Genomic DNA, 18,750 nt, shown 5'->3' with positions numbered 1-18,750 from the left:
TCATCGAACGTCCAATTTCAAACATCTTAGGAAGCTCATAACTTGCCCCGCGGTAGAGCATCAAGTTGGCTCAAATTAATCCGTTTTTTTTTCGATGATATGATTTAAGTCAATGCCTGCTCGAGAGCCTTACAATTACATGTTACCAAACTCTTTCTATTACTGTTGAACTGTTGGAAAACATGCTGAAATCAAAAGACTCGTTATGCAATTGACACATCAGCAAACTGGAAAAGCCAACAGTGTCCTGATATTAATCGCTAGACAAATTTGCGTCAATTTTAAACAATAAGACTCTTTGAAATAAAATTGTTGTATATTATCTATACGGGAATGCTGCAGAAAGACGGATAAAATGACAATTTCTCGGCTGATAGCAGAAAAGAGGCGCATAATGAGCAAAACTACTTGATGGTTATATAGCGCATCTAGAAAATCGAATGTGCCAATCACTAGCAATTAATCCTACTGGGGCTTGCTTGTTCCTGGATCACTCATTCAGTATTGGTTGCATTGTGATGTAAACAGCGGGCTTCGCTTAATAGATGATGTAGAGTAGAGTGGGGCAAGAGTACGCACTTAGTTTTCAATCGATCATGTGGCCCTTATGAAGCAAGCTTCTGCATATCAAATCAGTGTCGATGATTCATATACTCTTCCTTTATGCTACCCAGTGGAAAAAATATTGAAATTATTGAGATTCGTTTTAGTAGAACCCTTATTGCAAGACAAGTGAAAAACGCACTCTTACCCCACCGGTGGGGTAAAAGTGCGCATCGGGTGGGGTAAGAGTACGCATTTATCCAATCATGTGCTTTAAGTATATATTAACACAAATAAAAGTTAATAACATTTAATTGATGTTTAATGAGCATATATTAGGGAATGTTTAAAGATTACGTAACTCTTAAAGGGAGGGTCCTAAAATGTGCACTTGCATACGAAAACCATTGTTTTTATACATACAAAAACTACAGAGGTAAAAATATATATCAGGTTTCGTGTGGCGTATACAAAGGCATTTTCCTTAAAGAAAGTCCACCAATCACGTAACGTAAAATTTGGCTATTTCATCACCCCTTCCCCCTATCTTACACTATTTGTATGAATCCTCTAAAAAATATTTGGATCGTTACACATCTCACAACCCCTCCCAGCTAAACGTTGCGTAATTTATGAATGTTTCTTTTCATTAGATGAAATTATCATTAAGATGAAGTTGTGTTTTCGTACTATGTTTAGGTGTACAAGTCCTAATACAATTTCATTATTTCGCTTCAGTGCTTTGTTCGCTAAGTCCTTTCTAACACCGAATTACTTCAACTTGTCCTAAAAACTTGTGATAATTTCGAATTCTGTCCCTTTTTCTTAGTTGTGAATCTTTACGCTTTGGAAGAAGTCTTATTTCGGCCGGAGATACGGGTTTGACATCATAACTTGAAGATTCATATGCGTACTCTTGCCCCACCGGTTCCTGCGTACTTTTACCCCACAGTCCCAAAAAATATTCAAGTAATGGTTTTGACTTCTTGGAAAACCAACCGGACTGGTGTTCTGTACCATAAAGTACTCTATACAATAGGTTATCGAAATGGTATAATGTTCACCTGATTGAACGTATATATGATAATGAAATACTAGTTGCGGAAATCCAATTATTTTTAGCAAAATGACCCAAAAATTATCTAACTCCATATCTCCCTTGTTGTTTATTCAAATCGTTTACAATTACACATGATAATAGTTGGCCAGAATACCTGTCAAACTGATGCAGTGCCGCTAGTTTATCTTTTTTTATTACTTCAAAAAATCGAAAACGTACTCTTACCCCACGCGCACTCTTGCCCCACTCTACTCTACTATGTACAACGGTGTGAGTCAGCTCATCGACGACAATATCAGTAAGATGCCAAAAAATACGACATTCTACGGTGGGCTGGTTAGATTAGGGTAGTGTGAATAGGGACATGAAAAACGTGAGTGGTGGTTCATTATTTCAGTGAAAGTGCCCACTATTCGTAAAGAGCCCATAATACGCATATAAACCTTAATGACATTCACTGTTGGTTTTGTTTATCCTAGGGGAACTGTGCCGGTTTTGGCCATGTTCCTAATTTGGCCAATTTTGCGAATAACTTCAAAAATTAAGCAAATTCTCAAGGGTTTTATTAGTTCCAACAAGAGATATATCCCTCACGCTTGAACGCTGCTTTCAACTGATTGATTATTTTGGAAAAATATGTATTTTTCAGGGTTGGTCAAATTAGGCACTAAGTTGGCCAAAACCGGTGCACTTCCCCTATTACATATTAGTAAAGAGGTTTTTGCTCTTAAGGTCACTCCTGACGGAATCCAAGTTCCAAAGTGCTCGCGTTTTCGGGGGCACATCACTCGGTTCAGAGGCGGCGCACAACTGTCATTTTTGTTGAATTAGTTTTGCTGCGTCACAGCATGCGTGAAATAATAAAAATGACAGTTGGGCGTTGCTTCCGTATCGAATAGTGTGCCCCCGAAAATGCGAGCACTTTTAATCTTGGATTCCGTCATAAAAAAAATATAATAAAAAAAATATTTTCGAGGTTGTTGCCAAAATCGTGAAGAAAATGTTGCCAAAAACGGGTGTTGCCAAAATCGGGGGTAACGGGTGTTGCCAAAATCGGGATGGGACTGTACCGACAATCAATAGGGCACTGCACGGACTGCTTTGTCCTTTTCTCGCTGTAAAGAAATTAGAAAACAACAAGGCCAATAAACGTCGAAATTTATGAGGAACGAAATAGAAAGAGATTTTTCCGTGCAGTGCCCTATTGAGACACTTTTTGCAGAAAATGTCAATGCAATCAAGGCTAATTATGTTTTTTGGAACGCAGTTACCATAGACTAACGCAAAATGAACTCCCCCAAGAAATTATAACGTTTGAGCGGGTCGCATAATGAACGCAAAATGAACTTTTGTTCGAGAAGACGACCCGCTCAAATGTCAAAATCCGTCGGGTGAGTGAATTCGATGAATCCCTGCATAAGTCTATAGTTAGTGGTAATCAAAATGAGTGAGTCTATGAAGAAGAAAACTGAGTAAGTCATTCTATGTTTTGAATCATCAAAACTCGAGCTGAATGTGCTTCATGAAGGTGAATATTTTATGCTCTGATTGAGATATTAGGCACGCTGTAAAAAACGGATTATTATTGATGTTTTAGGTACCTCTGACTTTTTCACAGAAAGTTAAACAAGGTCACAAGAAATGAGGCGCACAAGGTGTTTAATTATATGTTATCAACAAACATGCCGTTTTTATCGGGGTGTGAATAAAACGGATACATACATTAGTACACTCTTAATGAAAAAAACTATAATAGATGAAAACAAAACAGGATTATGGTAGAAATTGTTCAAAATTTCAGGGTTATCGATGGTTTTAATATTGCCAGAAAGCTGGTTACTAAAAATATAATGCATTACAGGAACCTATGAAAGCATTATTATTACAGGAACTATTGAAGTTGAAGGCACGGCAAATGCTGGGTAAAGCGTACCACTGGTACTTCGCGTACCTGAAGGAATAAAATAGACCCCATCTCGCGGTCCTTAGCCTCTTACCCAGCAACTCCTATCCCTACCTCCCCGCGGTGCTGGCCGGGATATGAGCAACCTTAGGGAAGATCGGGTAACCAACCCCGGTGGGAACTATGGTCGTATGCTGACAGGGAAGGGGGGGTTTGCTCCTCTCTGGAGGTGCAAATCTTATTGAGCGTCTGTTCTCCATGTCAGGATCGGCTCACAACAGCGTCTGTTCTCCATGTTAGGGGCGGCTGACCATCGTCCGAGTGCCGGCGAGAGAATCTAAGTGAAACTGTACACCATGGTCCACCAGAAATAAGGAGGAATGGTCCTCCGGAAATTTAGGGGGTTTAGTGTGAGGCCCTGCATGCCAGCCTTTAAAAAACATACGCAACGAATAATCAACAAGAGAGTACGGACCGAAACATTCGGCGAAGACTACTGCGACGAAAAGGGACTAGCGATTGGAAACTCGGTCTGTGGAACTGAAAATTTCTCAACTTCATCGGTAGCACACGCATACTCGCCGATGTGTTCACGGACCGTGGATTCGGCATAGTAGTGCTGCAGGAGGATTGTTGGAAGGGATCAATGGTGCGAACGTTTAGAGGTAATCATACGATCTACCAGAGCTGCGGCAACACACACGAGCTGGGAACAGCTTTCATAGTGATGGGCGATATGCAAAGGCGCGTGATCGGGTGGTGGCCGATCAATGAAAGAATGTGCAGGTTGAGGATCAAAGGCCGGTTCTTCAACTTCAGCATAATCAACGTCCATAGCCCACACTCCGGAAGCACTGATGATGATAAGGACGCATTCTACGCGCAGCTGGAACGTGAGTACGACAGCTGCCCAAGCCACGACGTCAAAATCATCATAGGAGATTTGAACTCTCAGGTTGGCCAAGAGGAGGAGTTTAGACCGACTATTGGAAAGTTCAGCGCTCACCGGCTGACGAACGAAAACGGCCTACGACTAATTGATTTCGCCGCCTCCAAGAATATGGCCATTCGCAGCACCTACTTCCAACACAGCCTCCCGTATCGGTACACCTGGAGATCACCACTGCAGACAGAATCACAAATCGACCACGTTCTGATTGATGGACGGCACTTCTCCGACATTATCGACGTTAGGACATATCGTGGCGCTAACATCGACTCTGACCACTATCTGGTGATGGTTAAACTGCGCCCAAAACTATCCGTCATCAACAATGTTCGGTATCGACGACCGCCACGGTACGACCTAGAGCGACTGAAGCAACCTGATGTCGCCACTGCATACGCGCAGCATCTCGAGGCAGCGTTGCCGGAAGAGGGTGAGCTCGATGGGGCCCCTCTTGAGGACTGCTGAAATACAGTCAAAGCAGCCATTAACGACGCAGCGGAGAACAACGTCGGGTATATGGGTCGACGGAACGATTGGTTCGACGAAGAGTGCAGACAGATTCTGGAGGAGAAGGACGCAGCGCGGGCGGTCGCGCTGCAGCAAGGTACCCGGCAGAACGTGGAACGTTATAGAAGGAAGCGGAGACAGCAGACCCGCCTTTTTCAGGAGAAGAAACGCCGTCTGGAAGAAGCGGAGTGCGAGGAGATGGAACAGCTGTGCCGTTCTCAAGATACACGCAAGTTCTATCAGAAGCTCAACGCATCCCGCAAAGGCTTCGTGCCGCGAGCCGAAATGTGCCGGGATAAGGATGGGAGCATCTTGACGGACGAACGTGTGGTGATCGAAAGGTGGAAGCAGCACTACGAGGAACATCTGAATGGCGCTGAGAGTACAGGCAGTGAAAGTCAAGGCAGCGGAGGAGATGACTACGTCAGTTCAGCGGACGATGGAAGCCAACCAGCCCCCACCTTGAGGAAAGTTAAGGATGCCATTCAACAGCTAAAGACTAATAAAGCAGCTGGTAAGGATGGTATCGGAGCTGAGCTCATCAAGATGGGCCCGGAAAAGCTGGCCACTTGCCTGCACAAACTGATAGTCAGAATCTGGGAAACCGAACAGCTACCGGAGGAGTGGAAGGAAGGGGTTATATGCCCCATTTACAAGAAAGGCGACAAACTGGAGTGTGAGAACTTTCGAGCGATCACCACCCTTAATGCCGCCTACAAAGTGATATCCCAGATCATCTTCCGTCGTCTGTCACCATTAGTGAACGAGTTCGTGGGAAGTTATCAAGCCGGCTTCGTTGACGGCCGCTCGACAACGGACCAGATATTTACTGTACGGCAAATCCTTCAAAATGCCGTGAATACCAGGTCCCAACGCACCATCTGTTCGTTGATTTCAAGGCGGCATACGACAGTATAGACCGCGTAGAGCTATGGAAAATTATGGACGAGAACAGCTTCCCTGGGAAGCTTACCAGACTGATCAAAGCAACGGTGGATGGTGTGCAAAACTGTGTGAAGATTTCGGGCGAACACTCCAGTTCGTTCGAATCGCGCCGGGGACTAAGACAAGGTGATGGACTTTCGTGCCTGTTGTTCAACATTGCGCTAGAAGGTGTCATGCGGAGAGCCGGGTGTAACAGCCGGGGTACGATTTTCAACAGATCCAGTCAATTTATTTGCTTCGCGGATGACATGGACATTGTCGGCCGAACATTTGCAAAGGTGGCAGAACTGTACACCCGCCTGAAACGTGAAGCAACAAAAGTTGGACTGGTGGTGAATGCGTCAAAGACAAAGTACATGCTTGTGGGCGGAACCGAGCGCGACAGGGCCCGCCTGGGAAGCAGTGTTACGATAGACGGGGATACCTTCGAGGTGGTCGAGGAATTCGTCTACCTCGGATCCTTGCTAACGGCTGACAACAACGTTAGTCGTGAAATACGAAGGCGCATCAACAGTGGAAGTCGGGCCTACTACGGGCTCCAGAAGAAACTGCGGTCGAAAAAGATTCGCCACCGCACCAAATGTGTCATGTACAAGACGCTTATAAGACCGGTTGTCCTCTACGGACATGAAACATGGACAATACTCGAGGAGGACTTGCAAGCACTCGGAGTATTCGAGAGACGGGTGCTTAGGACCATCTTTGGCGGTGTGCAAGAAGACGGTGTGTGGCGGCGAAGAATGAACCATGAGCTCGCCCAACTCTACGGCGAACTCAGTATCCAGAAGGTAGCTAAAGCCGGAAGGGTACGATGGGTAGGACATGTTGCAAGAATGCCGGACAGCAACCCTGCAAAGATGGTGTTCGCTTCCGATCCGGCAGGTACGAGACGGCGACGCAGCGAGCGAGATGGGCAGACCAGGTGCAAAACGACTTAGCGAGCGTGGGGCGTATCCGAGGATGGAGAGATGCGGCCTCGAACCGTGTATTGTGGCGTTGATTCAGTGTTATCTGTTTAGATGTTAACTAAATAAATGAATGAATTGAAGTTGAAGAAGATTTTGTCAATGAAGACATTAATACAGAATAATTATTTGGGAATAAATAGCAATAATGTACAACCTTTTCGCCTTTCTCGTCTACTAAGTACGTGAAGCTCATAGAATCACTTCAAAACCGAACATTTGGTAGAAGACCCGGATAATTATTTTTTCCGAAAAGTCAAAATATTAGGCCCTTTTCAATTTGCCAGCGGTCATCCAGACGCGCTTTGTAATTCTTTAAACTACAAACTATTTGCCAACGGTTTTTCCGACGCGCTTTGTGATTTTCCAAACCACAAATCATTTGCCAGCGGTCATCCAGACGCGCTTTGTGATTTTCCAAACCACAAACTATTTTCCGGCGGACTTTCAGACGCGCCTTGTGATTTTTTTAATTAGCATTAGCATTGAGCAATTCGCATATGTAAATTCGTAAGTGGTACAAGCCTGGAGTATTATTTATATGAGAGTAGCATCACTTTCATCCGTTACCACAGATATTGATTTGGGACTAATCACTATCTTTCAGATGGAAGCAATGCACTCTCCAATAGTCGAGATCTGTCCTGGCCACGTCCTTGCGAATGCTGAGGAAGGGGAAGGATGGTTAGTCGGACACCTACTAAGCTCTTTTGTTACCAACAAAAAAAATATCCTGACGTTACCGACACCGGGTACCCGTGGATTTAAAATGATCATAACACTTTCCACTTTTCACTGCTCACTTCACACTATTCACTCCTAACTAATCATTCGACCTAATGACGGTTGGGCCTAATGACCCAGGATCTGTTCCTCCTTCTTGAAATCATATGTTTTTGAAACAATTCTTAGAATTTTGATACCTATATTGTTTCTTCAAAATGAGTGTGTGGCCGTTCCGATTGACATCAACCCTATGGTCTAAACTACTTAGAAAACATGTTTCCGATACAATTTCAAGAATTATTATTTATTTTATTTATTTATTCAGACTAAGGCCGAAGTGGCCTGTGCGGTATATAAGAGTCTTCTCCATTCGGCTCGGTCCATGGCTACACGTCGCCAACCACGCAGTCTACGGAGGGTCCGCAAGTCATCTTCCACCTGATCGATCCACCTTGCCCGCTGCGCACCTCGCCTTCTTGTGCCCGTCGGATCATTGTCGAGAACCATTTTCACCGGGTTACTGTCCGACATTCTGGCTACGTGCCCGGCCCACCGCAGTCGTCCGATTTTCGCGGTGTGAACGATGGATGGTTCTCCCAACAGCTGATGCAACTCGTGATTCATTCGCCTCCTCCACGTACCGTCCACCATCTGCACCCCACCATAGATGGTACGCAGCACTTTCCTTTCGAAAACTCCAAGTGCGCGTTGGTCCTCCACGAGCATCGTCCAGGTCTCGTGTCCGTAGAGGACTACCGGTCTAATGAGCGTTTTGTAGATTGTCAGTTTGGTACGGCGGCGATTTCTATTCGATCAGAGCGTCTTGCGGAGTCCAAAGTATGTACGATTTCCAGCCACTATGCGTCTCCGAATTTCTCTGCTGGTGTCATTTTCGGCAGTCACCAGTGAGCCCAAGTACACAAATTCTTCTACCACCTCGATTTCGTCACCACCGATGCAAACTCGCGGTGGGTGGCTCATATTGTCTTCTCTTGAACCTCTTCCTATCATGTACTTCGTCTTCGACGTGTTGATGACTAGTCCGATCCGCTTAGGCTTCCTCTATCTTCTCAAAGTTACGTGCCATAATACCTATGTCGTCGGCGAAGCCAAATAGCTGGACGGACTTATTGAAAATTGTACCACTCGTGTTAATCCCTGCTCTTCGTATTACCCCTTCCAAAGCTATGTTGAATAGCAGATACGAAAGACCATCACCTTGCCGTAACCCTCTGCGGGTTTCGAAGGGACTCGAGAATGCCCCTGAAACTCGAACTACGTACATCACCCGATCCATCGTCGCTTTGATCAACCGTGTCAGTTTATCCGGAAAACCGTGTTCGTGCATTAGCTGCCATAGCTGGTCCCGATCGATTGTATCATATGCGGCTTTGAAGTCGATGAATAGATGATGTGTGGGCACGTTGTATTCGCGGCATTTCTGCAGTACTTGGCGAATGGCGAACACCTGGTCCGTGGTGGAGCGTTCGCCCATAAAACCCGCCTGGTACTGCCCCACGAACTCCCTTGCAGTTGGTGCTAGTCGGCGGCACAAAATTTGGGAGAGTACCTTGTAGGCGGCGTTCAGCAATGTGATTGCGCGGTAGTTGCTACAATCCAGCTTATCGCCCTTTTTGTAGATGGGACACACGACACCTTCCATCCACTCCTGCGGCAAAACTTCCTCCTCCCAAATCTTGGTAATGACCCAGTGCAGCACTCTAGCCAGTGCCTCACCACCGTGTTTAAATAGCTCTCCTGGTAGTTGGTCAACCCCAGGGGCTTTGTTGTTCTTCAGCCGGCCGATTTCCTCCTGGATTTCCTGGAGATTCGGAGCCGGTAAGATTATTCCAATCATGATCCTGTATTCGTCGCCTAGGTCCTTGCCGATTATATCGAGTCGCATTATCTCTTATATTGTTCGTAATGATTGGTTTTCCAGGCGGCTTATTGGGCCTGCGCAAACCTCCTGTCTCGTCGGAGGGCCGTCGTATCAGGGCTGTTTAGCGTCCCACCTAACACCAGGACTTGGGCTTGTGCGCTTTGAGCGGCACACGGTCGCTTTGGTGATGCCAGGGCCCACTGTCAAACCCCACCACATCCTAGGCAAGCCCCACAACTCGCAGATGGCCTGGGGAGGGATCGTCAAGCCCTTGGACATAGTCCCTGCTGCCCACCATTTCAAGAATTATGATACCTATATAGCCAGGGGGTCTTCTAAACGTGTTTGTGACCACTTTAGGCCCCACGAAAACCTGTTTCAGAATGGCCGTTCCGATTGCCATGAATCCTATGGTCTCAACTATATGGAAAACATGTTTCCGAAACAATTTCAATATTTTTGATACCCATATTGCCAGGGTTTCTTCTAAATGAATTTGTGGCCACTGTAGGCCCCACGGGAATCTATTTCAAAGTGACCGTTCCGGTTGATATCCATCCTATGGTCTCAAATACATGAAAATCATGATTCCGGAACAATTCCAAGAATTTTGAAACCCATATTGCCGGGGTTTACTCTGAATGAATTTGTGGCCACTTTAGGCCCCACGGGAACCTGTTCCAGAATGAACATTCCGGTTGATATCCATCCTATGGTCTCAACTACATGGAAAACATGGTTCCGGAACAATTTTAGGAATTTTGAAACCCATATTGTCAGGGTTTCCTCTAAATGAATTTGTGGCCACTTTAGGCCCCACGGGAACCTGTTTCAGAATGACCGTTCCGGTTGATATTCATCCTATGGTTTCAACTATATAAAAAAACATGTTTTCGGAACAATTTCAAAAATTTTGAAACCCATTTGCCAGGGTTTCTTATAAATTAATTTGTGGCCACTTTAGGCCCCACGGGAACCTGTTTCAGAATCGAAACAGGTTCCCGTGGGGCCCAAAGTGGCCACAAATGGCCGAAAGATATTCAATTTGCAAAAAAAGAGCTATCCGCGGTGGAGGTTGGTACTCGGAATCTGATGGCTTTTCCGCAAACGTGACCTTTAAGTGGTCTTATTGTGTAGGAGTTATCACGGCTATCTAGAGAGTAGGAGGTTGAGGGTTCGAGTCTCTCCAAGGCACGTGGATTCTTTTTCGCAAATTTCATATCAATTTGTTCATTTCGAAACATGTGCTGTGCATATGCACAAGCAAGATATTTAACTCATATTCTGTCCAATGCTGGCAGTAGTGTTCATTGCACTTCCACAGTTATTAACTGCGAGGTTTCTAAGCCAAGTTACCATTTTTGCATTCGTATATGTTGTTAGAGCGAACATATATTTAGTTTCAAATATTCCAAAAAATCTTTGTAAATTGCACTTCATTACGCTAGCTGATCGATTGCATAACAGTCTAATTCCCAGGAAGAGCACGTTTCTAATCAGAACATTGTTTACCGTTCTAGGAAAAATGGAGTGGAAGGCACAATGCACCTGAACAGAAAGGCATCATGCTACATCACTCAGGAAGATCATCACCAACCCCTTTTAACGGTGGAAGAACTTATGCACATTGCTTGCCAGCTGAAAGTCAAAGGAAAGGCAAACTATGCAGAAACAATCACGGACGTGTTGTCCAACCTTAACCTCAATCACCGAAGGAACGTAACTGCCGATAGACTGAGTGGAGGCGAACGGAAGCGGCTGTCCATTGCGCTGGAAATGGTAGCGAATCCGTCGATATTCTTCCTCGACGAACCCACAAGCGGACTGGACGAGGTAACTGCCGCTACCTGTGTACGGTTATTCCGCGATCTCGCCAAGCAAGGACGCACTGTGGTGTGCACAATTCATCAACCGTCTGCCAGTATATTCGCTCTGTTCGACCACATTTATATCATCGCGCGAGGGTCTTGCGTATTTCAGGGCAGCCCTAAGACAGTAGTACCGTTCCTATCTCACATGCAAATTGAATGCCCTAGGCATTACAATCCAGCCGATTTCAGTATTTACGTTAAATGATTAATTAATCTTTGAGAAAATCTAATGTTTCGTCTTGCCTTTCAGTAATAGAAGTCTGTGATAATGAGTCGAATGACGTCATCCCAACTCTCTCCGAAGCAATGCAAAACGGGAAAGCGATATGTACCAAGCTGCAACAAACATCTGCGGTGGCATCTACCTCAGCGACTGAGGAGGAGCCAAGCTCGCTTGAACCAATAACCGATTTTGTGATCAAACCTACTGTAACTTCAATGGTCTTGGAACATCAACGACCAAAGGACTCCACGTTGGTACAAAAGATGAAGCAGATCACGCGATTTTTCCACAGTCCACACGCAGTGTCTGGCTTCGTTCAGTTCTGGGTTCTGTTCCGGTTAATGTGGACCAAGACGATGCGAAATAGGACGGTTCTTTGGATACAGCTTGTCCATCACATAATTTGTTCTATTTTTATCGGTAGGATTCTTGAAGAACAAGTGTAATTCAATGTATCTAATGGTACTGTTTTTGTTGCAGGCCTTATCTTTCTTAACGCGGCAAATGATGGAGCGAGAATGTTCGATCATCTCAAGTTTTGTTTGGGAGTATGTTTCTTCTTCTGTTATACACAAGTAATGGTTCCAATCCTGAGCTGTAAGTTTTTTTAATTTCTAAATTGAATTTTCAATCCAGTTACCTATTTTGCTACATTTGGGCACAATTCTAAACATTATTTTGTTACTGCCAATATTATTTATCAACATTTCAGAGGTATCTGTTAAAAATTCCCTCCCCTTGGATATGTTATCTTAATGCGATAGGTGAGCTTACGCCATAGCACCGAGATGGCAACTATAGACATATCCTGTCGTGGAGGTATCACATGTTGACTATTTTTGTTTGGTGCCGCGTCACATATAGACATTTTTTTAATCTTTTGTTTATTTGGAAGGCTCATTTGTCGTGAAGCGTTACGAAGCCGAAATCAAGGTAAACAATACATTTCTTGATTTTTATACATAGTGTTATTTCTTGGGAACCGAAAGACTCGCGACATATCTGACAGCGGGCAGCAGGGACTATGTTCAAGGGCTTGACGATCCCTCCACATGCCATCTGCGAGTTGTGGGGCTTTCCTAGGATGTGGTGGGGTGTGTCGTGTGTCCCTTCTACAAAAAGGGCGATGAGCTGGATTGTAGCAACTACCGCGCAATCACATTGCCAACTACAAGGTACTCTCCCAAATTTTATGCCATCGACTAGCACCACGAGTGGTACAATTTTCAATAAGTCCGTCCAGCTATTTGGCTTATTAGATATTATGGCACGTAACTTTGAGAAGATGGAGGAACCTTACATCATACTGAAATGGGAAGCTAAGCGGATCGGACTAGTCATCAACCCGTCGAAGACGAAGTACATGATAGGAAGAGGTTAAAGAGAAGTTCACCGCGAGTTTGCATCGGTGGTGACGAAATCGAGGTGATAGAAGAATTTGTGTACGTGGGCTCACTGGTGACTGCCAAAAATGATACCAGCAGAGAAATTCGGAGACGCATAGTGGCTGGAAATCGTACGTACTTTGGACTCCGCAAGACGCTCCTATTCCAGTACACAGTACAGGATAAGCTACGAAGCAATGATACGTAGCCGGGAAGCTAATCCTCTGTCTCTGTAACGAGCGTTTGACGCTACCATGCCGGGGAAGGTACGACCGCGGAATGGCAGGCCGCAGGTATAATGATTGAAAGCTTAGTTCGTGGAACTACTACATCGGGCTGCACCCCACAACTGCCCAAGTCACGACGTCAAAAGAATCGTAGAAGATTTGACCGTTCAGGTTGTCCAAGAGGATGAGTTTAGACTGTCTATTGAAAAGTTTAGCGATCATCGGCTGACGAACGAAAACGGCCTACGACTAATTGATTTAGCTGCCTCCAAGCATATGGCATCTACTTCCAACACAGCCTTCAGAATCGGTACACCTGGAGATCACTACTGCAGAATCACAAATAGACCACCTTCTGATTGATGAACGGCAGTTCTTCAACATTATAGACGTCAGGACATATCGTGGCGCTAAGATCGACTCGGACCACTATCTGGTTATGCTTAAACTGCGCCCAAAGCTATCCGTCATCAACAATGTGTAGTACCGAGGACCGCCGCGGTACGACCTAGAGCGACTGAAGCAACCTGATGTCGCCACTGCATACGCGCAGCATCTCGAGGCAGCGTTGCCGGAAGAGGGTGAGCTCGATGGGGCCCCTCTTGAGGACTGCTGGAATACAGTCAAAGCAGCCATTAACGACGCAGCGGAGAACAACGTCGGGTATATGGGTCGAAGTCGACGGAACGATTGGTTCGACGAAGAGTGCAGACAGATTCTGGAGGAGAAGGACGCAGCGCGAGCGGTCGCGCTGCAGCAAGGTACCCGGCAGAACGTGGAACGTTATAGACGGAAGCGGAGACAGCAGACCCGCCCTTTTCAGGAGAAGAAACGCCGTCTGGAAGAAGCGGAGTGCGAGGAGATGGAACAGCTGTGCCGTTCTCAAGATACACGCAAATTCTATCAGAAGCTCAACGCATCCCGCAAAGGCTTCGTGCCGCGAGCCGAAATGTGCCGGGATAAGGATGGGAGCATCTTGACGGACGAACGTGTGGTGATCGAAAGGTGGAAGCAGCACTACGAGGAACATCTGAATGGCGCTGAGAGTACAGGCAGTGAAAGTTAAGGCAGCGGAGGAGATGACTACGTCAGTTCAGCGGACGATGGAAGCCAACCAGCCCCCACCTTGAGGGAAGTTAAGGATGCCATTCAACAGATAAAGACCAACAAAGCCGCTGGTAAGGATGGTATCGGAGCTGAGCTCATAAAGATGGGCCCGGAAAAGCTGGCCACTTGCCTGCACAAACTGATAGTCAGAACCTGGGAAACCGAACAGCTACTGGAGGAGTGGAAGGAAGGGGTTATATGCCCCATCTACAAGAAAGGCGACAAACTGGAGTGTGAGAACTTTCGAGCGATCACCATTCTTAATGCCGCCTACAAAATGATATCCCAGATCATCTTATGCCGTCGTCTGTCACCATTAGTGAACGAGTTTGTGGGAAGTTATCAAGCCGGCTTCGTTGACGGCCGCTCGACAACGGACCAGATCTTTACTGTACGGAAAATCCTTCAAAAATGCCGTGAATACCAGGTTCCAAAGCACCATCTGTTCGTTGATTTCAAGGCGGCATACGACAGTATAGACCGCGTAGAGCTATGGAAAATTATGGACGAGAACAACTTCCCTGGGAAGCTTACCAAACTGATCAAAGCAACGGTGGATGGTGTGCAAAACTGTGTGAAGATTTCGGGCGAACACTCCAGTTCGTTCGAATCGCGCCGGGGACTAAGACAAGGTGATGGACTTTCGTGCCTGTTGTTCAACATTGCGCTAGAAGGTGTCATGCGGAGAGCCGGGTGTAACAGCCGGGGTACGATTTGCAACAGATCCAGTCAATTTATTTGCTTCGCGGATGACATGGACATTGTCGGCCGAACATTAGCAAAGGTGGCAGAACTGTACACCCGCCTGAAACGTGAAGCAACAAAAGTTGGACTGGTGGTGAATGCGTCAAAGACAAAGTACATGCTTGTGGGCGGAACCGAGCGCGACAGGGCCCGCCTGGGAAGCAGTGTTACGATAGACGGGGATACCTTCGAGGTGGTCGAGGAATTCGTCTACCTCGGATCCTTGCTAACGGCTGACAACAACGTTAGTCGTGAAATACGAAGGCGCATCATCTGTGGAAGTCGGGCCTACTACGGGCTCCAGAAGAAACTGCGGTCGAAAAAGATTCGCCACCGCACCAAATGTGTCATGTACAAGACGTTAATAAGACCGGTTGTCCTCTACGGACATGAAACATGGACAATGCTCGAGGAGGACTTGCAAGCACTCAGTATTCGAGAGACTGGTGCTTAGGACCATCTTTGGCGGTGTGCAAGAAGACGGTGTGTGGCGGCGAAGAATGAACCATGAGCTCGCCCAACTCAACGACGCACCCAGCATCCAGAAGGTACCTTAAGCCGGCAAGGAACGATGGGCATGGCATGTTGTAAAAATGCCGGACAGCAACTCTGCAAAGATGGTGTTCGCTTCCGATCCGGCAGGTACAAGACGGCGTGGAGCGCAGCGAGCGAGATGGGCAGACCAGGTGCAGAACGACTTGGCGAGCGTGGGGCGTATCCGAGGATGGAGAGATGTGGCCTCGAACCGTGCATTGTGGCGTCAAATTGTTGATTCAGTGTTATCTGTTTAGATGTTAACTAAATAAATGAAATGAACTACACGATTTAGCAACGCTGTTACTTTCGTAAACAAACGCTGCCAGCACTTGCCGCGGCACATAATGTTGGAACTCGAACATGACTTTGCGTATGATGGAACTTTTCGATTTTGTTATCTAACGTCCAACAGTGCATTATCACTAAAATAAAAGTGCAATACAAATGAACAAAATACCATACATAAACTAGACTGCTTCTACTTGCAAATGTATTGTGTATTTAGACCAAAACTGTTTGTATGACGCTGATGAACTGGCAGCAAGGCCCACTTCCGACGAGATTCACACGGAAAAATTAAAAAAATATGCAGCACTGCACGGTGTTATCTGTCACAAAATCGAGCTTGTTTTGTCGCTGACAACATCGCGACAATTGAAGTTCGGAAGTCGATTTCCACACTTCCGAACAATTTAGTGCTGGCGACACAATACACTGCTAAAAAAGTTTACACACAAAAGACTTTGAAGTATGCTCTTTTGACTATAAAGTATTCAATTATGACTTTAAAGTATGCTCTTTCGTGGGAGAATGGGACTACACACAAAAAGGGAAAAAAATATGCACAATTATGACTATCTTTTATTCACAAATGATTAACATTTATGCAAAAAACAGGAAAAGTGTGTAAAACTTATCCTTTTTATGCATCAAATTTTGTCCAATTCTCCCGCAAAATAGTGTATTTCTGCCCAAAAGAGTATACTTTCAACTGTGCGTGTAAAACAAATTGTTTAATCGACAAAACTTTTCGTACAATCTTTTTCATTACAATCGTAATACCTCTCAATCCGCAACAATAACATTGTTCATTTGGCTGAGATTCTAACAGCTCTCAATGCTCGATTGGCTCAAGATGGCCGCTTTCGCATATCTCTGAATGTAGGATCCCTAATATGCACAACATGTGATAGATTTAGTTCGGAAAAGGTATTGGAGGGTAACCGCCCCTTCGGTGGGGTTTGATTCCACGAAATCAGTACGCTAGACAGGTGTGTAGAGAATCAATGAACTCGGTAAGTGTTGGCGCTGTAACCATCGAATTGTTTTGTATCATAGTATGCCACTAACATATATGACATTAAATATATCAGTTTAGCCTCTACATATCGAACCAACGCCTAATTGTCCATTAGGGACTGGGCTCCAGGCAGTTGCTAAGGAAACAGTTCTGTTTGCCGAGGTAAAAAAAAATTCAACCCGAAGAAAAGTTTAAAGGAAATGGCCAGAGAAGGAGGAAACGGATGTCAAGATGGTTCCGGGGATCAAGAAAACCAAGTTCGTAATGGTACCAGGAATCAAGCCGCCATCGGAGGTCGTTTGCCGAGCAGCTCGGTATCTTTGCCGGAGCGGCTAGTGTTAATCGGTTCGGAGAATTACAGCTACAGACCACGTTTCGCGACCAAAATGATCCTGATCAAGGAACGGACGTGGTGCGCAGTGAAGGACCGACAGAATGGTGAACCGGCGGTGAGCGACGAGATTTCCGAGCAAGCTTTGACCACGATATGTCTAAACGTCGATTCCAAGATCTACGGACTAGTGCGGACTGCCAAAACAGCAAAAGAAGCGTGGGACAATTTGCGGGATTCCTACGAACATAGCGGCTCGACACGGAAGATTGGCCTGTTGAGAAGACTGACGGGAATCCGACTGGTTGGCGCTGAACGGGATGAAGAAACCATTTGCCAGACGACACAGGAGTACGCGAACGAACTGTTTACGACATGTCACCAGCTTGCGGAAGTAGGTTTCAAAGTGGACGACACCTGGTTAGCGAGTTTGCTGATGAAAGGTCTGCCGAAGCAGTACGAACCGATGATCCTGGGATTGGAGTCGTCGGGAATGCAGCTTACGGCGGACATCGTCAAGGCGAAAATCTTGCAGGATGTGAAGGTCGGCAACAATTGCAAGTCAAGTGATGGTGCGTTCTACAGTCTGGAGAAAAGTCTGCGTTGAAGTGTTTCCGGTGCAAGAAGTCGGGACACTATGCATCCCAGTGCCAGAGTAAATTTAGTGAGAAGAAACAAAGTGGTCACGCTGCATTCTACGCGGCGTTCAATGCAATACAGTCGTCAGAGGTCAACGCCGACTGGATCTTCGATTCCGGTGCAACGACGCATCTGTGCCGGAACAGGAAGTTATTGGAAGAAGCTGAAAATATGTCGTCAAGTATCAACGTAGCGAATAATGCGAAAGCTGACGTCATCTCGAAGGGCGTCGTCAATCTGGAAGTAGACATCGGAGGTTCGTCGTGTGGTATCACCATGAAGAATGTGCTGTGTGTTCCAGATTTGGCCTTGAATCTGCTGTCCGTGGGCAAGATGTGCCAGAGCGGATACCAGGTGACGTTCGACAAGAGCTCGTGCAAGGTCGTTAGCCCCACAAAGGAGATCGTAGCGGTTGGACAGTGTTCGGATGGTCTGAAGCTGGTCAAGAATCCGAACGTTCATGTGGCACGGGAGCAGAATAGTTTTCAACTATGACATCGTCGATTGGGACATCTTTCGGCCGACGGTATAAAGCTTTACTTACTTACTTATGGATCCTGTACACCTCCGGTGGTGCAAAGGGCCGACTTGAAAGATCTCCATCCTGAGCGTATAAAGACGGTATAAAGCGGCTGAAGAAAATAGCGACAGGCATGCAATTTGAAGACGAAGAGTTGGAGAAATGTGTTCCCTGCATTCAAGGTAAGCACCAGCGGCAACCGTTCAAGGTAAAAGGTCATCGTGCTGATCGGGTGCTCGAGCTGGTCCACTCCGATCTCTGTGGGCCAATGGAGACGGTATCGTTGGGTGGAAGCAGGTACTTCCTGACATTCATCGATGATGCGAGCAGGAAGGCTTTTGTATTTTTTTTAAATCGAAGGCGAACCTTTTAGAAGCATTTGAAGG

General features: G+C 45.9%; 1 protein-coding gene across 4 annotated transcripts in view; it reads left to right on the top strand.

Moving 5' to 3' along the window:
- Positions 1–18,750, top strand: part of LOC134220387 (ATP-binding cassette subfamily G member 4) — a 130,128-nt gene that overhangs the window by 108,482 nt on the left and 2,896 nt on the right. For all 4 annotated transcript variants that reach the window (XM_062699441.1, XM_062699440.1, XM_062699439.1 and 1 more), the window contains exons 5-7: positions 11,001–11,539; positions 11,602–11,994; positions 12,055–12,171. In XM_062699441.1, the coding sequence (XP_062555425.1) occupies positions 11,001–11,539; positions 11,602–11,994; positions 12,055–12,171 (1,049 nt within the window). The remainder of the gene's footprint in view (positions 1–11,000; positions 11,540–11,601; positions 11,995–12,054; positions 12,172–18,750) is intronic.

The sequence above is a fragment of the Armigeres subalbatus genome, chromosome 3 (genome assembly GCF_024139115.2).
Source record: "Armigeres subalbatus isolate Guangzhou_Male chromosome 3, GZ_Asu_2, whole genome shotgun sequence".
Lineage (NCBI taxonomy): Eukaryota > Metazoa > Arthropoda > Insecta > Diptera > Culicidae > Armigeres > Armigeres subalbatus.
This window is presented reverse-complemented; position numbering and strand designations above follow the sequence as displayed.